We start from the raw sequence: 23,057 nt of genomic DNA on the forward strand, positions 1-23,057 counted from the left end.
TTTCTTTGCTATACATAGAGACAGGACTCAGATGCTCTGGTGACTGAAGATTAAGGTATTTCAGGTGCTATTAAGCAAAATTATTAATAAGGCTACACAGAGCTGTCCTTATCCTATGCTTATAACAAACATGCACTTTTATCGACATCATTCAAGGGCCCAGCTCTAAACTCAGTGAAGTGGAATGGCTGCAGAGATAACATTTTTCCTATGATGATGTTGAGAAGCCATGTGCAGTGGTGTTTCATGACGAATACACTTACAATGCAAGGGACTTGCCTCCAGGAAGAGGACACACCAAGCTGCGTTTGCTTTATTGCTGAATGAAAGCATCTACGTGGGAAACACCTAACACTCCCTGGGTCATGTGCATTGGCTTCACGCCTTGGGTTGAATCAGTCTCCAGACATGGTCTAGGTCATGGGCAAAATCTTCAGCAGCAGGACACTGGTTGGTGTCAGAATCACAGAATAGTTAGGGTTAGAAAGGACCTTAAGATCATCAAGTTTCAACCCCTCTGCCATGGGCAAGGACACCTCACACACCAAAATCATGTCACCCAAGGCTCCATCCAACCTGGCCTTGAACACTGCCAGGGATGAAGCATTCACAACTTCCTTGGGCAACCCGTTCCAGTGCCTCACCAGAAGCCATACATTTGCCATGGATTGATTTGCAGCCCCAAAATTTTCAGCACAAGAATGCTCTCAAGATCAATTTTGAAAATATCATCTCCTGCAAGCTGAGTTTATGTGGTGTATTTAGAGCAGTCAAAAGATCAAGTCAATGGGTAGAGGGGACAGGATATATGCATATGAGGAGAGTAGATGCTGGGATGGCGAGAGGCAGCTAAGCAGACCTGATGGAAGACTTCTAGCAGTAAGGCTAAGTGAAGATGTGCCCCTACACAAGCATGAGGAGTTTAATAGCTATTATATAGGTGGAAATTGCATGCAAATTTGGGGGTTGGCTTTTTAGAGATGACACAGTAAGCCCCAGGTCGAAGGTATGCGTAGTTCACATGACTCAGGAGAAGACTGGGAGAGGAAATTCTGCTATGTCGCAACTGCAAAAGCTTAGGACTAGAATTTTTTTCAGGTGAGTGAGGAAACAAACATCCAAAGTTTCCAGTGAGTAAGAAAAGACAAAATAAATTCTCTTTCAGCTGGGAAGTTCTCAGTGTGATTTCTGTCATACTATTCTTTTTAAACAATACATTGTTTCTGGCTGAAACAGAGGAAAGCAAACCATTTCCTTTGCAAAACGGAAGCAATTGGTTATTTTGAGTTATTCTATTTGTCCTCAAATTCGAAGCAGAAAATTTGGAGATACTGGCACTCATTCTAAGGATGCTGTGGTCACACCTTTTGCACATGCAAGTCTTTGTGAGAAAAGTCTGGTCCTACTTGCAGCATAGAGCTGCCACATGCTCTATTGAGATGCTCTTCTCTAATTTTGTGCACTGCACGGATGCAGCTCGGTCCTCTTGTCTTCTGCCCCTCAGCATGTCTTTTTTTAGGAAGGGGCTTCCTAGAGCATGCCTAGGAAGGCTTTGTCATGCCACCGTGTGCCTGGAACTGCTGATGGAAGGAAGCTCACTGCCAAGTAACCTGCATGGTTTCCCTTTCTCACTTTGCCCAGATGTCTCTGAAACAGGAAATGAAGATTTATCAGTTCCTTACTCAACAAGTCCCTCAGATGCAAAAAGTGGCTTGCAGAGGGAAGTGAGTGACAGGATCACTCTGGGAGTCAGCTGTGTGGAAAAGGGAAACTGGCAGAAGGCAGTCCTAGCCAGAAGTCCTGGCCTTTCCTGGACCTGCTCACATCCCTTTCCCTGGGACAGAGCCAGAGGGGAGGATGCTGTGGGGCATTAAGTTTAAGCATTTCTGCATGAAAAATGCTGCTGCTGGATGTGAAGGGGATGAGGCCACCCCAAAAGTTGAGCTGGAGGAGCTGCTGGGACGTGTCTGCTGCCAGCGGTATCTCACCCAGCTTTCACACCCCGGTGGCACTGATGATATTTTCCCCTCTGCCTTCTGGCCATTTCACACTTACTGGACATGCCCTTGTGCTGTTTGATCACCTGTTTAAACTGACAGCAGGCAAAGCCTGCCACCCTCCCACACCACTGCCAGTTAACCCCATTTCCACCTAATCATTTCAGTTTCCACAGGTTTGAACTCTGTCCTGTGAGAGTGATTGGCAAGGCAGGAGACATGACAGTCTGTGAGCTTTCCTTCACCTCAGTGGGATAGTCTAGTTGTTTGGCATCACACATATCAGCCTGCGGGTGCTGGGGTTCAGGACTGCAAAGATGGGAGCATGGAGAATCTGGGGTGGATGGACAGATGGACGATGTTAGATGTTTTACTACAGCTCAGGAAACTCCATAGGCTGTTTGAGAGGAGGTGGAGGTCAAGTGTGCTTGGGGTGAATGGATAGTATGAATCCCCCTCCTTGGGAGGGTTTTGCCCAAGCAATGCTTGGCACAGCCTGAGATAAGGAGTCTCCATGCAGCCTGGGGGAGGTCTTGCTTGTTTGCTTGCTGGGGCAAAATGACTCGGAGAAGTTCTTCCAGAATTCAGATCTGAGTTTTTAGATGAAATACAGAAATATCAGTCTTGATGCACTCTGGAATGGAAACCCATCCACTTAGGAAAATCTGAAAGAAGAGGGTGGTTTCATTTCTGTGTGCTGCATTGGTTGGGCAGCCACTCTTACCGGCTGACAGCCCTTAGCACACATACAGAGCTTTGACTGGGTCCTTTTCCCATGCGGAGAACCACCACACAGTTCTCCCACGCTGCATGAGGGAACACCACAGGCTCTCCTTTACCACCAGTCAGTCCTCCTCCAAGGGGTTTCGTCTCGCTTGACCCCTGGGCACTCCCCAGTGCAAACAAGGAGAGTTGCTGAAGCAGAGCAGCAATGCTTACAGAGATCTTCTGCAAGGCCTTGGGAAAATCCCTCCTCCAAGCTACTGAAATCCAGGGCTAATAATTAACTGGGTTAATTGTCACACTGTAATTGTAGCTGTGTGCCCTTCACTGTGTGTGTGTGTATGTTAAAAATACTTGTGTTTTAAGGCTCTTTCTTGCAACACTTTGCACACATTTGCTCTTGTTTTGCTTTCAGCTAGAGGGATGGAGAGCTTCCCTTGAAAGGTGGGCAGGAAAATGAATCTGAACTAGCTAAAACTGGGAATAAGAAAAGCATTGAAATTAAAAGGGTGCAGGCCTCTTCCTTCAGAGCAGGGAAGCCTTGGGGCTGGTGGTGGGCAGGAAAGAGGCTGCACTCCCACTGCTGGAGAGGCAATGGAGCCTGGTGCCATAGCTTGTGGCTGCTGTAAAGGGGTGAAGCTCCAGAAAGGAGTGAACAGGGAAAACCCCAGCTCTCTTCTGACAGGGACTGGAAAGTCCTGTTTGGAAAATTGGACAGGGAGACTATTCTGGGAAAATCTGAACACTGGAGCAAGCGGAGGGAGGAAGGGCAGGAAAACCTCCAGGGTGTTCAGGGAGGCTTCAACCCCTCCAGACTTTGGCTTCTTACATTGTGCCCTGATAAATGTGTCAGCGTTTAAAGGGAGCCTTTTGGCCCTGATGCTAGTATTTCAGAGAGCTGCCTGAAGGATCGTAGAGGTGTGAGGTGCCAGAGCTGTGACAGGCTGGAGACAGGGAGAGGCTGTGTAGTGGGGGTCGCAGCAGTGTATGCCACCCTGGCTTGTGCAAGGGAACAAGACTTTCCTGCTTCCTCATCCCTTGAGATCCCACATAGCTCTCATTCTCCATCAAAGCACAGGCACTGGGAGCACAGTAATGCTGGAAAAGCCCTTCCTCCACTCCCCTGAGGTGAGGCCAAGCTTTCTTGAAGGGAAAGGGTCCTCCCTGCCATCCCTGAACTCCATTCTGCATTATTTTTTTCTAGAAACACCAGATGCTTAATTATTTCCACAGCTAAACTCCTGCAGAAAAATGATCTGTGCTGAGCCCCTGCCCAGCCCAAAATCCACCAACATTGAAGAGATTTCCATTAAAACAACTCACAAATTATACTTCTCCTTCTCCTCAGAGATCACAATCTTTCCCCAGGTTTTGTTGCTAGTTCCACCTCTTCCTTTCCTCACTCAACCATCTTGCTCATCCAAATATGAACTGAGGCTGTAGGGCAAAGGCAGCAGTAGTGGGCTGCCACTTTTGGGTATAGGTTAAGGGTCCTGATGACCTCCCTGCCTTCTGGTGCATCAAGCCCTGCTGGAGCAGGCAGGTGGATGTTGCCCAGCAGCTGGATGCCAGGCTCATGGTTGGTAAACACTGTCCATTGGCCCCTGTCTGGTCCTACATTTCTTCTTAGTGTGTAAAATATGAAGTAGTCAATAGGAAGCCCCTTTCTAATGTCAGAAGACTGAAGGAGGAGGAGGAGAGCAGGAGTTAAGGCACCCAAGTTAGAACTGTGGCCTCTCATGATCTCCAAGCCTATCAGCAGGCAGGCAGCTCCCCAGGGCCACCCATCCCATGTCTCTCTGCTGAGGGAGCTGAGACACCCACATAAGCATCAAGCAGCTCACACAGCCCAAGCTGCATGCGAGAAGCACGCTGTACCATAACCTGAGAGCAGCGGAGTGAGAAGGTGGGCAGAGTGGTGAAAGGTCTTTGCTCATAACTGCAAAGGTCAGGCTGGTGCTGGAGCTAGTGGGAGGACACAGCCTCCCAATGCAAGTCTCTAGGTGCAGGGCTGCCTTTTGCCCTTGCTTTTAACACTTTCCAAAGCTGCAGTGAATGGAAGAGAAGGGTTCCCAATTTACTGGGGGAAAACCAGATCCTGGTCTCTGCTCTCTGCCATTGCTGACCTGACAGCCTGCATTTTATCTATCAATCACCACCATAAGGTTCTTGAGAAGTCCAGGGTTCATGCTGAGTGAGCTGAGGGGCAAGGACTGAAGGTGGCCCCTGGGTTGTGGCTGGGATGAGGGAGCTCTGCAGGGAGCTGTAGTGCAAGGAGGAAGAGGAACGTGTGGGAAGAAATGGGTAGTTCAGCTCTTTGTGTGCAATATAAGGAAGTATGGGAATATCCCTGTGGGATTATCAAAGAGATTTACAAGAATGGGCAGCAGAGAAAGGCTGAAAACAGAAATGTAGCCTCATGTTGTGCATTGTCATGATGGGTGAATGACTTCATGGTGAGCTGGTGTTGCAGGAGAAGAGGGAGGAAAGGTGCTCACCCTGGAAGGGAGAGAAGAGCAGGCAGAGGTGCACACAAGGGCAGTAAAAGCAGAGGACACATGCATGTCAGGAGCTGAGGAAAGGAAGGAGACTAATGGAGAGAAGGTCAAAGGCAGGAAACAAAAACTGAACTTCAGAGGACCTTGATCTGCAGCAGCATGACTGCTCTTGGAGCTTGCTGAGCCAGCGAGGGCAGGTGACAAAGGTGCTGGGAGAGAATTTTGAACCCTGTGTGAGCACAGGGAAACACTGGTAGTAAGACAAGTGAGAGCAAGCTACTGTGCTCTGCTAATAGCAGCCATGGCAGCTGAATAAGGAAAAAGTGATGCTGGCAGAATAAACGCATAAGGAGTTCTTGCTCCAAGTCCTGCAAATGGGACCATGCAACGTATCTGCCAAAGTGCCAAGAAGGCAGGTTATCACGAAAGCATAAAGGCAGGCTGTCCCCAAAACTACTCTCAGGTCTTTCTGAAGACATAGGTGTGGAAAAGCCCAGAGACAGGGTGGACATGCAGCAGTTAAGGGCACGCATTTGAAACTGGGCATGCGGGGGGTGGCCAACAGTGGCTGAGCTCATTATGTCATCAAGTGAACAGGCAAAACTCCCCACTGCATATCCCCATGTTAGCAGTGCACAAATACATGACATGCCCCAACCGATTTTGCTAACACATATTCTCACATTCATCTCTGTCCTACTTGCTTTACCTATGGTTCCTCCACGTACCACACTAGGTTACTGTTGCATGAGTGGCGGAGGCAAACAGTGGCATAAGTAGCATGTGGTACCTGAGCAATGATTTGTTTAGCTGCAAAACTTCCTTGTACAGTAGAGCGTTTGCTTTACTTCTTAAGTCATTATAGCATCCTTGCAAGATTGTAACAGAACCTTCCTGAGATACTGTTTGTCTAAATGTTGCAATTGGCAGCAGGGAACCTTCTGCTGCCGCTGAAACGACCAACCTGGTACTAGTGATGGCTGCTCTTTCCTCACTCCCTCTGGCCTTTGAATAAAAAGAATTTGCTTTCAGATGGTATCTATTTAAATATTTGCATAGTATGGCCAGCCATGTACATGAGCACTTCCAGAACACTGATACCAATAGCAGGTGAATGCCTCTGCAAGGCCTCGGCAACATTTCCAGCTTCTGTTTTGCAAAGGGGAAACTGAAGTGTAGCTTGTTGGAGGAACATTGTATGTTTTATTTCCAGCAGTGGCAACACTGTGTTTAGTCAAGAAAGGTCGAAAATCACTAGGGATTCTTTGCAGCAGGTGGTAATCCCACCCCCCCTCTATTCCCAATCCCAGCTGAGTTTTAATGGCCACTTGGAGGGCAGGGTGAATTCCCAAGAAGAAGAAGAAGAGTTTGGCAGATTCTTACCCAGCCCCACACCTGGAAAACTTTGCAGGTTTGCAAGGCAGGCATGGTCCTGTCTGTCAGGAGGAAGTTCCAGTGCATACACCTGGGCTATGCTCATGCAATGAGAGTGGAAGGGAAATAAAAATGACTCAGGATGACAATTTTATATAATCCTTTCCACAATGGCCTTTGGCTCCCATGCAAATTAGGAAGCACCCAGCCGGCTGCGGTGCTCTTCCTCATACCAGAGACCCTTCCTTAGAGCAGGTCATGTGTCAGGAACACCTTGGGAGAGCAGAGCAGAAAAGGGAATGGGTGTCCCTGTGTAATTTGGAACTCTGGCCTTCTCCAGTGGTCTGAGCTGGGCTGGGTGCCAGCAGCACACAAGTCCTCTGGCCAACACTTTTGGCAGAGCTCAGTCCTGCGTCAGCAGCTCTGCCATGCTCCATCCCCATCCAGGGGGTTACAGCACAGAAGGAATGGAGTATGGTCACCCTTTATGCAACCCACCCTCTGCATAGTCACACAATGGGTTAAAATCTGTGGCTACAATTAGTCCTGTGTTGCCAACAGATAATTAGGTGCAGGTGAGGATTTGAGCAAAGTGATTCCATCAGCTAGAATGCTGGAGGGAAACAAGCAGGAGTAACTGAAGTGGGTTAAAACCGCATCCTCCACTGCTCTGCATTGGAGAAGGAAGAGCTGTAACTTCTGCAGCAGGAAGGGTAGGGAGGCCCCATGCCTGAATTTCAGGGGTGGAAGGCAGCAGCACGTGTTCTTGGGTGTGTGCTCCCTCTTCCTGCGGAAATCCCCTTTGGAAAATCCAAAGGTGTCCAAGTTCAAACCAGAGCTGGGCCAGGTGATAAACAAGAGGGCAAGCAATGTTGCAAACTCCAGCCTCCACCAGCAAGTCCCAGCAGGAGCTGCTGAGTACTGGAGGTGGAACAAAAGGTGCCATGAAGGCGGGTAGATGCTACTACAGAGCCCCTCTGTAGAAGCAGCGACCTGGTGCTTGGGTGTCAGAGAGGGAACCCCAGCCCCACGACCCACCTGCCGACACAGGCACAGGAAATGCCACCCACATCTTCCAAAATTAGCTGCAGCAGAAGAGCTGGGAGCTGCACGCTCTTAGATGTGCTCCTGCTGCTGAAACCACCTCAAACCCCTGAGCCTGCGACCCCATCGGTCTACAAGGTGTTGAACGTTTCTTGAAAAGCAAAGCAGGTGGGTTCCCCGGTATCTCAGGACAATGAGGTGGGCAATGAACCATTTCACAAACCAGGTAATCTTTTTTTTAATAAATACATATCTCACAGGTACCAAAATAATTATAAACAAAAATGTACACTATTTACACAATATACAATTGCTAAAAAGTGTAGCTATTATGACACACATTGTGTGAAACATACTGTTTCCAATGCCCACAGTTAACATTACTGCTATTTTTCGTAACAGCCAGGAGGTCACCAGTCCCCTGGCTTGACTCCTCTGCCTGGGACACGACACTGGGAGCAGCTGAGGTTGGTCGGTAAGTCCAGGCAGTGCCACCAGCCCAACACAAGTTAACACAGTCTCTGAGAAGATGGGGTGCTGGTACATGCCTGCCTTGTCATGAGAGGATACTCATTCCTTGTGGTACTTGATGCCACAAGAGAGCTTGCTGATAGCAGGTTAGATGTGTAGTCGGCTACCTTCACAGGGTTGAGAAGACTGGCTGTGTGGCTCTTTATCAGATGGTGTGCATAATCACAGATCCCTACTGGTGCTACATATTCCACTCCTGTATTTAAACACAGGCCAGAATCTGGAACCGTCCTGTCACAATTATGTGCTCCTTGCTGGGCAGTGTAGTATCCCCCTCCTGGTTCTTCCCTCTGCATTGCGACTTTCTTTTTAAATGAAAAGTCAGTTCTTTGTCTATACATATGTGCACAGTCACTTCTTTTCACAGAAGGCTCTGCCTTAAAATGTCAGCTGTCGTCCTCCAATAAGGCAGTCATCATACATAAGCTGCAAGAAAAAAACAAAAGGCTGTTAATGTGAAACTCTGACTGGGAGTATCCTATCCACTCTGGGCTAACTGCCAAATTCTGCATGCCCTGACTTCAGCAGTGTGGAAAATTTCTACACTGAAATGGTTACATTTGCCATTTAACAGCACTAAGAACGTTAGAAAAACAAATGCTAGGGAGGAGTAAACCGTCCATTAACTTGAATTTTATTTCACAGGTTCTGTAGATATCAGCAAACAGAATGGTGTTGCATGAAGCAACATTCCCTCAGGTTATTTTTTACCTTTTATTCTTTTTCTATTTATATGCTTGATGGTTGATAGTGCAATCTCACTTTATGGGCAATTTATACCCATCTGTTACATAGATAAGAGATCATTGGAGCACCACAAGAAAACCTACAAAGGGCAGGATTTGCCCTTCTCCTGAAAAGGCGTAAATAGCTACTTACTTCATCCTCTGTTGATTCGGGCTCCGATTCACTGCTCTCCTCATCCTCACTTTCTGGCAACATCTGCAGGTCGGCCATGGTCAGCTGCTTCAGCTGTTCCTGTATGCTGGAATTCTCTCTCCCCCATGTGAGCTGATACGGGGAGTATCCTTGGTAGGTCACTTTGTTCACGTCTGCCCCATGTTTCACCAGAAGTGACACCAGGTCTGAATTCTGCAGGTCGACAGCCAAATGTAGTGCAGTTCTCCCATTGCATGGCTCCTGCGTGAAAATAGCACAAGGTTTGGCATGTTAGGAAAACCAGAGTCTGTGACAGACCTGTTGATTCTAACAACTACACAGCCCAGCTCAGTTAAATTCACTGTATACATTACATACCTGAGCATTTACATCTGCTCCCAAGGACAGCAAGTATTCAACAACAGCAAGGTATCCTTGAATAGATGCCAAATGGAGACAAGTATGTCCTGCCAAACACAAATTAAGGGAAAATTTGAGTAAGTTTAACCTCATGTCCTAGTATTCAGTTAAAAATCAAGATAATAGGACAGGATGATATCTAAGTTTGCGATTCATCCATGGCAAAAGGGTGTTTTTCATAACAGCCTTCCAGCTTCCAGTAAGTATGAATAACAGGGTTGGATTTTGGAAAGATTTCTTAGAGGCTTCATTCCAGTGTTTGAGTGCAACTTATTGCAACCCAAGAAAAAAGGAGTTCTGCAGACCTACTTGCTAAAAATGCAAAATTCAAAGCCATCAGAGCCAATAATCAACAGTGAGGAGGCCTCTAAGTGACATTTTGAAGAACTCAAGGCACTGCTGTGCGCTTTGGGCTTCTCAACTCTCAATCAAGTGTAATGATCCTCCTCCACCTCTCCAGAGGTCTTTGGGCTCTATGGAACACCAACCCTAACCTCAGCACAGCACCCCGACATCGATGTACAGCAGTGTGCCCATACCGTTGTAGTTGGTTGCCTGTAAGACAGCGAGGAGGTGGTGTGGGGGGCAGTACTGAGTGAGGACACTGACACTCCTGAGGGACCCCTGCTGGCAAGCGATGTGCAGAGGGGTGTTTCCTCGGAAGTCCCTGATTTCCAGGTTGCATCCAGCCTTCAGAAGATGCTCAGCAATTTCAGGCTGGTCAGTGATCACTGCCAGGTGAAGAGGAGTCTGCAGGCAAAAGAGAAAAAGCAGACCTGTAAGCTATGCCACAAACCTGGCAGCAACATCTGGCTGGACAGACCCCTCAACCGCTTGGTGGTTTGTGCCCCCAGTTAAAATCACACCCCATGAACTCAGCTCTTTATGCTTCCCAACATATTGTAGAGTTGACCTTTAGTCTGGAAGTGATGAACTTAGGGTTCTCCGGATACCCAACGGTCAATATATATGAAAGGTATCATTAACATCCCAGTAAAGAGGGATGCAACCCATTGCATCACATTTGAAAAATGTGGGTGTTAAGTGCCACTCTTGGGGTAGAGGAAGTGTTGTAGTAACGCTGGCTGGAGCCAGCTGGCGACTTGCCTGAATGCAGGCTTTGATTCAAGCAGGCTGTGATTTAATTGATTCCATTGATTAACAAATAAAAGAAAAGTTGGGGGTGGGGGGGGCAGTTCCCCAGAGAGCCTTTGTGGGGTGGCAGGGGATGATGTGTATCTGGGGCTGCGGAGGTGCAAGTACCTGGCTGAGGTTGTTCTGGAAGTTCAGGAAAGCACGGTCCCCGGCCGTCTGCCGGATCACCTCCAGGCTCAGGGCTTTCTCCTCGTGAATAATCGCCAAGTGGAGAAAACTGCAGGGGAGGAAATAATAAAACCTGAACATCCCACGTCAAACCTCTCAAACCCCACGTTAAACCCCCCAGTGCGGAGGCGGGGCCGGCGAGGGGTCATGCGCGTGTGTCGCAAGCAGGGGCTTTCGGCGGCCGGGGCTTTCCGCGCCGCGGAGCCGCCTCTCCCTGGCGCCCCTCCAGGGACTTTCCGGCCTCCTCCTCCTCCCTTCCCTCCCTTCCCCACCGCCGCCAGGCCGGCGCCTCCCCGCCAGCAGCACATCTTGTCCCGTTCCCACCGTGCCATGTCCCCGCCACGTCCATGCTCATCGACCCCACCTTCCCAAACCCCCACTTACGTGTCCCCGTCCTCTGTCAGCTGCTGTGCCCAGGCGGGCGGTTCGCGGGGCTGCAAGCGTATGTCTTCCAGCTCCTTCACCAGCTGCCCGTAATCCTCCTCCTTCATGGAACCCAAGCCGCTGTCGTGGCGATCGTCGAGCGGGAGCCCGCCCTGACGGTCTTTCTTTGGCTGCTCGTAGCCCTCCATAACCGGCGGCTCGGCGAAACGGCTGGCACTGATCATGGCGGCGGCTTGCTGGGAGTGAGCGGCGGCGGCGGCGGCGGCGCTTCGCATATACACCGCGGACAGGGGATTTCTGCAGGGGAGGAGCCGCCGAGGACGGGAATTTCCAGCCACTCAAAGCCTGACCGACGGGTCTGGTCCTGCTTGGTGCCCCTGGGAGGGAGGGCGGATCGGCTCGGGCCAGCCCCTCCCGAGCCGACCCCTTCCCTCCCCTCCCCTCCGCCGCGGGAGGGGACTTGGCGTTTATCCACGTCAGGGGGAAGTACTCGCCTGCCCGGCGTCCCCGTCGGTACTTCCCTGCTGCGCCCCAGGCAGCTGCCCCTTGCCGGCTTTCCCGGGGGGCTTTCCCTGCCCTGCCAGGTCGTGGTGCTCCCGGTGCACCCTCCTCACCGGGGCTGCTGGTGTGCGCACTGCTGCTGGGCCCCTTGCTCGCTGCAGGGGTCCTTGCTCCCTGGGCCCCACCATGCAGGGCACCCTGCATGCCCCCCGAATTTCCACCAGTTGCTGTTTGCTAAGAGGGGCTGCGGGATGTCTCAGGCCAGAAGGCCAGTGTGCAAGCATACAAAGCAGTGGAGATCGCACTCGTAGAAGCTCCACCACCCATGAGGTGCAGTGTAGTGCAACAGCTCTCCTCCACTGCCCTCATCTGCACGAGAGCAGATCCCTGACCCTTGGAGGATCGTTCTGAGGGCTGGTCAGAGGGACTCCCTTAGGAGTTTGATGAGCAAGAGCAGGCTTTGTAGCTAGCCCAGGGTAGCAAGGTCATGCAAGAAGTTCGGGGAACCAAAACTACCCAGGTCAATGCCGAGGCTGCAACTGCATCAGCATGCTGCAAGTCTGCTCTGCTGTTGCTTGGGGGTGCATGGCTTTTTGGAGAGATTTAAGTAATACTGCACATTGCTGGTGTTACACTGTCATAAGACCTGCAAGTATGCAGGTGTTGCCTCAGCGTTCAGAGGATTTCTCATCTCTGCTACGGAAGTGTTTTCTCTTTCAGTACAGTGGGATCTGGAATGAGCAGGAGAATTCTGAGCCAGTCCTGTACATCCAGGTCTGGCACAGGACTAAACAGGCCTCTTTCAAAAGCTGTATTTCTATAACAGAACAAACCTTTTTAAGAAAAAAAATTACACCTTCTGCTGTTATTCTTACTTTCTCTGGCCGTTGTTAATGATTCTTTGCTGTTGTGCCATCTGTGGGTAATGAAAACTGGATAACTGCAGGCTCCCACATGGATAAAAGGCATTGTCTGTGGGGCTGAAAGCACTGTATTTTTCCCTGGTGAATTTCTGCTTCTACTTCTCAGATGTGGGGGATTCCCATGAAGAATTTTTCTTCTCTTGCAACTATTGCTGGCTTATCTGAGTAAGTGTCTGTGTTTTTTTCTTGTCATTTTCCCATGGGATGGCATCCCTTTGAACACGAACTTATGAGAAAATCCAAAGATGAAAGGGGGAGCCAGAGGAGACTGCGAACGCCTGACTTTCTGTGATCAGATGTTCCTGATTTTCAGCCCAGCTGTGCCATTCCTGAACTTTTTTTTGCTGTTAGTCACTTGGGCTGGGACAACCCAATGGTGCTTTTGGGCAGGTTTAGAAAAAAGCCGTACAACTCTTTCTTTAATAGGTTAAGGGTTATGAAACTTTTGTGAGCTTCTTGCAACAATGTCTCCTTTGTAATGTAAATTGGCAGGGGAAATTTAATTAACAAATGAATCTCCTCCTACCTGCTTCCCTGCAAAAAAAGGAGGATGGGAGCTGGAAAGCAAGCTCCTGCTCTGACTAGCAGGGGAATCAAGGCCAACCATGCTGCCTCTAGTTGGGGTTTTGCTAGAACCACACAGAAATTAAACTTTAAAACTTCCCGTCCTCGCTGTGATGGCTGGAAACCGAGTTGAGCAAAGTGAGTTCTTTGCCTCTTCTATAAGTGACCTCCAGTTGCTCTCACAGGCAAGGACAGGGCTATTTTTAGCAAGCATTTGCCAGCAGAAACCTCTTTTTGGAGGCACGCGAGGTGCTTTTGTTTTGGGTGTGTTTTAACTCAGTGGTACTGCAGCCACTCGTAGGTGATGGAAAGGAGATGGAAAATGTTTTCTGGATGGAAAGTCACACCAAGGCCAGCCCACTTCCTGCCCTACGGAGATGCTGCTGCCCCACAGCTGCTCTTCAGCCTGGTCCCATGCATCAAGGGGGCCCCCAGACATGGGCCAGCAGCCCTGGATATCAGGCAGCCAAAAGCACGGACAGAGAAGGGATTCAGCCCTACACCCTGATCTACATGTAAAGTATCAGCCAGCATGGATGCAGTGGTGGACGGAACCTTTGTTGACATTAAAACAAAGCTGCTGTCTTATCTGTAACTCCTCACAGCTAACGAGTTTGTTGTAAAATGTTTGCCTAAAGGGATGCATATAGAAATTGGTATAAAGCAAAGGTTTTGCAGCAGCGATAAGGTCATTGAGCCTGCTTTTGTGCTACTGAGGTACTGTCTTTTTTTTTTTTTTTAAAAGTAACACATTCTAGCAGTTCTGTACAATTTTCTACATGGTCCACAAGAGAAAAAGAATAGGAAAAAACAAGCTCAACTTTTGGATAAATGGTTTTTGGCTGTAGAGTGGGGCCTGTCACAACTCTTGATTTCCCACATAGCCTCTCACCCACTTGTTGCAGTTCCGGGAGGCTTAGATATGGTTCAGGGGATGGAGGATAGGGGGGACAGGGGTTAACTCTGCCAAAACAGGATCACAGCTTTATGAACGCTGCACTCATCTATGCCAAACTTAACCCTCATTTTCTTCTGTGTATTCTGGTTTAATACCTCTGCTATGTCTCAGTAATTTCACAGGAGTGTTTTTTATGCGTATCAGTTTGAGAGAAGATTAAAGTTCTCTGCACTTTTTAATTGGGGATTATGTTAGCAGTCTCCACTGCCTGGTCCAGAAGGCTGTTCAAGACCAAGGGACTACCTAGTCACCATAACAGTGTAAAAGGCTGTAAACACAAGAGGTAGTTTTGCACCTGATACCTAAGGGATAGATTTTGCAAAAGCCTCCTCCACTCTGAGTGCCCCAGGCACTCAATTGTCAGGGCTGTGGGGCTGTAGCAGGAGGTGTTTGTTCTTGTTCTACCTGCAGAAAGCAGCTGGCCAGGTGCTGAGAAGCTGCCTTGCGTGCCTGAATGCTGAAAAGGGGCAGTAGGGTTTTAATCAGTCTTTAAAGTACATGAAGGATTCTCGTGCTGCTTCCTGCAGCAAACACATTAAACTGTAATTTTCTGATTGCCACAGTAATCATGAGAGCCGTCTAGTGCTGTCGCTGTGGTGCTGTTGATTTACCAGAGTTGGTCCCTTAACTTCATCCTTTTGTGACTGCTGCTGCAGATACCTATTAACTGTTTCCTCTCATTTAATCTTGAGGACTATGCATGGCTCACAGCAAATGTACCAGGAAAGATAGCACAACATCCAGCAGGATCTTGGCCCAGGCTGTTAAAACCGAAAGCAAACCTGCTGTCTGCATGTGTATGTACATATGCAGATACCCCTTTGGAATAGGACTCCAGTTTGTTGCTCCAAGTCTACATACTTTGCTAGCGTGTTGGAAGCCAGGGAGCACTTAACACTGTCATTCTGGTAACGTTTTGCAATTAAAATCCACATATCTCAGGCTCCCATTTGCAGCTGCTGTAGAGATAAGAAACAGGCAGCTCTGAACAATTAGTCCGGTGGTAAACAAGGAAAACGTGTTTCCCTCCTGCTCTCTAATAATAGCATGACTGCTACTAATTTGAAAGCTTTGAAAAAAAATGACCAAATGAGAAGTATCCCTACCTCCTCAGACTTTTTCATTGGAGACTATTATGAGATAGTCAGACACTCCAAATAGCAGTGTGGTAGATGCAGTAGGAAGCATTTCTCCACCTTATTTGAGCTAATATAATATCCAAGCAAACAGTGTGAGGAGTCATTTTGGCATGTAAAACCAAGGTCCAAATTAGGTCATTTAAGATCCTACCCATGTCCCACAGATACAGAAATGGAGTCTAATGGGCCTGCATTTCTGGCTGGCTACATTAGTCTCTGTTTTTACTTTTAGACTGAAGCTTATTTTTGGCCTCTCTTAAACTGGTGTTCTGTGTCCCTGGAAGATCTACATTTCTCTGCTTGAAGGATGAGCTGTTTATATATCCTCGCATTTCTGGGGATCCTTAGGGATGAGATGTACTCTACCAGCTTAAACTGTTTTTATTGTTATGCCTTAAGAGTAAATACAGGTCAAGTAATTTGAAATCGGTTCCCACTTGGAAGGTTTTCTCTGGTGTCATTCCCATTCTCATGTGGAAGTTTTGTTAAAGCATGCTACTTGCAAAACTTTAAGCTGATGCTCACTGCCTGATGCAGCAAAGCTTGCTGCCACATGTGTTTCATGTAAGAAAGAAGAGACTTGGGCTGGGGGCAAAAAGAAGCAAAGGCACTTTTCCTAAGCTTGTACAACTTTCCCTTCAGCAATATGAGTAACACTGGTCCCCATCAGTACAGCCCCCTCTGTGGCTGCAGGCAGAATGGAAGCACCTGATGTGGAAAAACATGAACTGGGAACATGCAAGTAATTAATAAAGGGACTTTCCCACTGCGGGCAGCCGTGACACTTGGGAATGTTATAGCCTCCAGTTCTTCCCAGGAAGTAGGAATCTTGCAAAGGTGGAGAGAGTGGCATGGTGGGACAGTGCAGAAAACTGACCAGGTGAGACTGAAGGAGGGAGAGCTCTGCCTGGCAGAGGGTGAGTGTGGGCAGCCAGCAGAGCCATGCCAAAGAGGGGGAGCTTCTTTCCACTTGGATTATGTATCCAGAAGGTCAAAACTGGATCTGGATACAATTTTCCTGTGATGCTAGGTGATATTTTGAGCAAATGAAAGACCTGAACTGAGTTATGCTGGGCTGCTTGAGCAGGAGGTTGCATACAGGTAGAGCAAGCCATCTGTTTCAGCAGTTTGCTCCAAGCCCTCTTGTGCTCTGTGCAACCCTTGTGCCTAAAGCTGGTGGGTGCAAATCATCCTGGATAAACATAAAGAAGCCAGTATGCTGCTTCTGTGAGCAACGGAGCCTGCTGCCGCAGACAGCACACGGCAAGCCTTAATTAGAAGCTGAACTGTATGTGGGCCCAGGGATTTCCCTGGGGACGGATGTGGCAAATGCAGGGGCTAATGCGCTGAGTGCTATAGCTGTGTGTCTGCACTAGCAGGGGAGCTGCCAGAGGAGGAAGCAGGAAATACTAGACAATACTGAGAGCATAACTCAGAGATAAAAAAAAAAAGCCAACAAGCAACAGAAGATGAACTTTGGGCTGGGTGCTTCCTGAAAAAGCCCTGGGACTGCCAGCCGAGGGACTGTCTCAAGGTAAGTTCCTCCTGTGCACATCCCCTTTGGAGGAGGGCTGGCTCTCTGCTCCATCTCCTAGTGAAAGTCCTTTGAAACCCTGAAGCCCAGCAGACCACATGGCTCTAGAGGAGGTAACCCCAATCTGCCACCCACAAATTGCCTGAGGCTGGCAGCAGGTGTCAGCAGCAGCTGCTGCTGAGGTAGTGCTAAGAGGCACTTCAAGTATGTCAGTGCAGAATGCCCATCTGGGTGCTCTGCGGCTTTCCTTGGGAAGTTCCTTGGGTTTTAACCTGATTTTTTTCTCAGGCAGTTGTGAGCCATGCTCAGAGCTGGAGCATTGGCTGTGCCAGCACATAGTGTGCACAGCCTTGCCAAGGACGGGATGTGTTTCTGGTGCCACGTCCTGCTGGTCCAGCCTGTCCTTCTTCTACCTATGCAAATGGCTGTTGCCGAGAGTGGGGCTGCAGCACCTGGGGTAGCTCAGTTATTCTCTACAGGAGAGCAAGCTGGAAGAAGAGCACCAAAGGACAGCATTTATCGGGGTGCTAGATGAGCTCTGATTTACAGACTGAGAGAGTCAGGCTCACGGGGGGTTAAATGCAGATTTTTCCGAACTTATAAAATCATAGAATGCTTTGGGTTGGAAGGGACCATCTAGTTCAAATCTTTCCGTCATGGGCAGGGACAGTAGATCAATTTGCTAAAAGTCCCATCCAACTTTGAACACTTCCAGGCATGGGATATCCACAACTTCTCTGGGCAACCTGCTCCAGTGCCTCACCACCCTCACAGTGAAGAATTATTTCCTAATGTCTAATCCAAATCTACCCTCTTTTAGCTTAAAGCCATTACCCCTTGTCCTACCACTACATGCCCTTGTAAAAAGTCCCTCTCCAGATTTATTGTAGGCTCCCTTTAGGTCCTGGAAGGCTAAGCTCTCTCTGAGCATTCTTTTCTCTAGGCTGAACAACCCCAGCTCTCTCAGTCTGTTTTCACAGGAGAGGTGCTTCAGCCCTCTGACCATCTTCATGGCCCTTATCTGGACTTACTCAAACAAGTCCACATCCTTCTTATGCTGGGGGCCCCAGAGCTGACCGCAGTACTCCAGGTGGGGTCTCATGAGAGCAGAGTAGAGGGCGAGAGTGGAACAAAGGGGGAAGAGTGGAGTAGAGGGAGAACTCCAAATATGCCATGCCCTGCACTTTCAGGTTCTCTAGATCAGGTTATAATAAAATCTTGATTTCCTCATACAGCTCTTGCTCCATTATATTAGTTTGTTTTCATGCAGCCAACTACTTACTCTGACCATGACCTCTCCTGGGGCAAGTGATGGCTGGCAGTGGGTTCAGGACCACCAGCACTTGTGGGAGCCAGGGGATGAGCAGTGCCACACTGTGGGGCTGTTTCACCTCTGCCACCCAGGCTGGTGGTTGGAGGCTGGCCATTCCTGAACTGCATGTAAGAAAGGGGAACCGGAAGCAGCAGTGTGTCTTTCAGAGGGTGCCACTGATTCATTAGTGGAGCCACACTGGAGAGGAGCAGAGCAGATGGAGATGGCATGCAGATTTTCCAGCCTGGATGGAGTCTAAATTTATCTCTCTCCAAGGCTGCATCCGTTCCTGGGATGATTTCCCATTTAGCATATGCCTTGTAGGGCTCTGATTTCTTCCAATTTCGTGGGCATTGTTTCCTAACTTACGCCTCTGGTGTTTCCCAGACAGAAATTACCTATCCAGGATAAGCTCCTGCCTTTCTAGGACAGACAGTTTATACACAGTTCTGTGAACTCCCTGTGATGTGTGTGTGCCATGGTGACGTCTGGAGGGCCTACACACGGCATAGTCCCAAAGGCATACAGTGCTGGACTTCCTAGATGTCCAGGAATCCTGGACAAATGGGGCAAAGGTAATTTTCAAGTTCTTTGCAGACTGACTCTCTAAGCACGGGAAACATAACTTGCTTGGGAAAACCCTGACCTCTGTCGACACAGACTTAGCGCCACGGGTTTGGTTTTTTGCTGGAGACAAAAAGATTCATGGAGGCTCTGAAACATGTTTGTGGGAAAGCCAGTGAGGGAAGTGAGATGGGAGGGGGTGATTATCCCCAGAGCACTGCAGAGAAGCCATGTTGGTCCCGCTTTGAAACAAGTGTTTGATGGTCATACTTTTTAATTCTTCTTCTGCCTTCATCCACAGACCCAGACCCTTTTACTGGCTGCATCCCCTGCCTCCCAAAGCAATGTCTCACCCTCTATGTGTATACAGGAACACCCTGTCATAGAATCATAGAATAGTTACAGTTGGAAAGGACCTTAAGATCATCTAGTTCCATCCCCCCTGCCATGGGCAGGGACACCACACACTAAACCATGTCACCCAAGGCTCTGTCCAACCCAGACTTGAACACCGTCAGGGATGGAGCATTCACAACTTCCCTGGGCAACCCATTCCAGTGCCTCACCACCCTAACAGGAGAGAATTTCCTCCTTATATCCAGTCTAAACTTCCCCTGTTTAAGTTTTAACCCATTACCCCTTGTCCTGCCACTACAGTCCCTAATGAAGAGTCCCTCCCCACCAAGAGTCCCTCCTCATCATCCTTATAAACACCCCTTCAGATACTGGAAGGCTGCTATGAGGTCTCCATGCAGCCTTCTCTTCCCCAGGCTGAACAGCCCCAACTTTCTCAGCCTGTCTTCATACAGGAGGTGCTCCACCCCCCAGTCATCCTCGTGGCCCTCCTCTGGACTTGTTCCAACAGTTCCATGTCCTTTTTATGTTGAGGACACCAGAACTGCACACAATACTCCAGGTGAGGTCTCACGAGAGCAGAGTAGAGGGGCAGGATCACATCCTTCTACCTGCTGGTCATGCTCCTTTTGATGCAGCCCAGGATACGGTTGGCTTTTTGGGCTGCAAGCGCACACTGAACCTGGCTCATGTTCATTTTGTCATCGACCAACACCCCCAAGTCCTTCTCCGCAGGGCTGCTCTGAATCTCTTCTCTGCCCAACCTGTAGCTGTGCCTGGGATTGCTCCGCCCCAGGTGTAGGACCTTGCACTTGTCATGGTTAAACTTCATAAGGTTGGCATCTGCCAACCTCACAAGCATTCATCATGTTATATTCATATCTTCCCTTCTAAGGGAGGGTCCTCACCCCCCCAACACTGTCTGCTGTTGCTGTCACGGTAGTGTCACTCAGTGCATCTCTCTGTGCCACTGGCACTTCCATGCTCTGACCTCTGCCTGGAGCAGTCTCCTGGCACCACTCAGCAAAGTTGTGTGCCTGTGCAGTCCTGCACTTCTTTAGGACATCTGAGATGGTTGTGAACAATTAGCTAGCGAGTAATGGACAGCAAAAGGTGTGCATGAGATACCCTCTCCCACCCTTCTTACTGAGCAACATCAAGTCCCTGTCAGCTTGAGGTCACTCAGGTTGAATGACTATGGAGAATGCTGAGCCCTCCTGTGTGGGATGGAATAACTTTGCTCTCTGGGCTGGGGGTGCAGTCCCCCTGTTTCCCTTGGTTATGAACAACCTGCAGATCTCTGTGGCCCTTCCATGTGTTTGGCTTAGCTGATTTCAAATTACAATATATTGTAGAATGAAAATCAAGCCAGATCGCCTCATTTCAGGCACAGCATAACTGTGAGAGTTAGTTACAGTCCTGTATGCCTTAATACCCTCCCTCAGGTGCCTCATCTAGAGGTCTCTGGGGATCCTGGGGAGTAAAACAGTGTTCTAGGGAGACCTCGTACCTTGTGGAAGCTGTTGATCACAGGGAAGCAGGCATGGGTACACTCTTGCTGCTGCAGCAGGTGTCTGCTCTTTTGGGCTTTTCCAGACAGCTCCAGGTGGGAAAACTAACATCAGCTCTGAGCTGTCTACACTGGCATGATGCTGCACAGGCAGAACCTTACTTGTGTCCCTCTGCATGTGGTGAGGGACACCTGTGGAGAGATGCCCACAAGCCCTCCTATGTAGGCAGGCACTACTATGGGGCTGGTGCTCAGCCTGAATCTGGGAGAGTGGTGCAGTGAGGCTGAGCCCCTCTGTGAAGGAGGGGGCAGGAGGGCAGCATAAGGGTTGTCTTTGCTCATGGAGGTGAGTGTGGGGTGTGCTTAGGAGGGTGGAGGAGGAAATACCTCAGCTTATGCAGGCTGTTGCACTGGTGCCTGCTCAGGTGGTGCCCACTCAAGCAGTTCAGAAAACCCCCACTTCAGCCCAGTTTAGCTCACTTTTTCTTAACCCTGTTGGGGTAAGCTGCTGTGAGACATCATCCCACATGTGATGAGGCGTACATGGGAGGAGGCAGGAACAGTTCCCAAATGGTTCCATTCCTAAGGACCATCCAGAGGGACCTGAATGCACTGAAGGATGGAACTGCTGGGAGGTGGATTGGGCAGATAAAAGCCTGTCTTTGGGATCCCAGCTATGCACTGGTTTCAGCTGCAACATCAAAGTGAGTCATTCAATAAAAACAATTAGCTGAAGAAATATCACTGAACAGTAATAATTATCCAAATATCCTAGCATTGACCATTTAGATGACTAAATCCACACAATCAATTGTGTTAGCAAATGCTAATTCAAATCTAATAACCTTCTGGTTTATTTGATTATATATAAAGAATTCACCTGCAGCATAGTGACAGGATAGGGCTAGAGAGCAGCAGGATGCTTGGGCACCTGCCTGCCCTGTGGTCTCTGTGCATGCGTTGTCCCTGGGCTGCCAACAGCACACGTAGTGTCCACGAGTCAGGCTGGGGAGCAGAAGGAGAGCAGTGAGATGATGTCTAAGGGCCCTTCAGCTGGGCAGGAGCAGCTTTCATGGGCTTCAGAGGGACTTGTGCCCGTGCAGAAATGTAGAGTGGCCTCTGAGGAGAGGCTGTGTTCTCCTTGCCTGGAGGGTCTCATGGGGGTTTGAATCTCCCAACTGCACAACTGGGCAAAATCACACAAACACCAGAAATCCAGATCATCTGCCTGAGAATAAAGGGGTGTGGAGGGAACTCATGCTTAAAAAAGAGGATTACCATTTCAATCACACTTTGTAACTCATGCTGGAAATGGAGCTTCTGGTGCAGGCTTTCACTCTTTCCTCATGTCCTTGCCACTGTGGTACCTGGGCTCTGGAGGCACACAGGTCTTCCATGAAGTGTTTCATGCTCTGGATGGGCTGTGATACATGGTCATTTTGTTATGAATGGACATAGTTTTGTTGTGTCTGGACATTGGCATCATGCTTGACACTGCAGTACGTGGATGTCTAGAATAGTGGACATTATACGTCAAGTGGGATTCATGTTGGTGCTGGAATTGCCCTCAGTCTTCCTGCAAAGGTGCAGTGAGCTCCTCCATCCTCAGTGCCAACAGACCCTCTCTTCTTAGCCACTGTCTGTGGGTGTTCAGAAAAGGCAAGCTCAGGAAACCTTGTTCTTTATCAGTATTTCAAGAAAGGAATCAGCAAAGGTACCAAGAAAGCGGCCTGCCCTGAGAACTGATGTCTGCTGTGGTATTTGCACATGTCTGTAGAAATCATCATGTTTTGCTGTCCTCGTGCTCTGCAGATGCAGGAAGGAGTGAGCATCTGGCATAGGGACTGGTGACACACTTCAGCAACACGGGGTGCCAGGGATGGCGAAAACTGGCGCCTCTGAGGTCAGTGGCCATCAGTCTGTGTTTGTATCTCATGTCAGTGCCCTATCCATTGAACCGCATTGTTCCCTTCAGGTGGAAAACAGCGCAGGCATCAAGGTGATTTTATCCTGCTGTCTGTTCTCACTATGACATTGCAGGGTTTTCTAAATGGTGTTAATACACAGTGAATCCCCACAATGTGTTGCAGCAGGTCTGGCTTGGTCCCGCTTGCACTAGGCATCCACAGCAGGACCAGCAGCTGGGAACATTTGTCATCAGCTGAGAGAGCCTGGCCATGCTGTTGGTTCACATGGGAGCAGCCCTTGTACTGCAAGGACAGGGCTCCTCTGCCTGTCTGCTAGTGTTAACATTCATTTGCTCTCTGAGCCAGGCTGGCTTTATTTGGTTTTTAGGTCATTCTGCGTAACATAATCATATTGGAGTAAAATTCTTCTACCTAATCAAATGAAACTTCATGTAGTTAGTTTGTCATTAGCATTTACTAATGAATGTGATTGTGAGGATTTAGTTTCTCACATGGTTAATAGGAAGGCATTTAGATAATTACAGCTGTCTAGTGTCTTTCCACTGCTAATCGCTTTTACTGCCTGGTTCGTTTCCAGACCAGCAAGTGAAACTCTGG

General features: G+C 48.9%; 1 protein-coding gene and 1 long non-coding RNA gene across 2 annotated transcripts; one reads left to right on the forward strand and one right to left on the reverse strand.

Annotated features, from left to right (window-relative positions):
- Positions 1–7,827: 7,827 nt before the first annotated feature.
- NFKBIA (NFKB inhibitor alpha) lies at positions 7,828–11,549 on the reverse strand. The gene is made up of 6 exons (XM_062623374.1): positions 11,174–11,549; positions 10,730–10,838; positions 10,006–10,216; positions 9,425–9,513; positions 9,047–9,307; positions 7,828–8,593 (listed from the first exon to the last, which is right to left on the reverse strand). The coding sequence occupies exons 1-6, from the start codon at positions 11,446–11,448 to the stop codon at positions 8,546–8,548; spliced, it is 993 nt and encodes a 330-aa protein (XP_062479358.1). The 5' UTR covers positions 11,449–11,549; the 3' UTR covers positions 7,828–8,545.
- A 323-nt stretch (positions 11,550–11,872) lies between these two features.
- On the forward strand, positions 11,873–22,435 carry LOC134166079 (uncharacterized). Its single transcript, XR_009965742.1, has 2 exons — positions 11,873–12,762; positions 22,345–22,435. It is a non-coding gene; the product is annotated as an uncharacterized LOC134166079 (long non-coding RNA).
- The last annotated feature ends 622 nt before the right edge of the window (positions 22,436–23,057 follow it).

Source organism: Pezoporus occidentalis, unplaced genomic scaffold (genome assembly GCF_034315485.1).
Source record: "Pezoporus occidentalis ecotype Australia unplaced genomic scaffold, CSIRO_AGI_Poc_V1 ctg108, whole genome shotgun sequence".
NCBI lineage: Eukaryota > Metazoa > Chordata > Aves > Psittaciformes > Psittacidae > Pezoporus > Pezoporus occidentalis.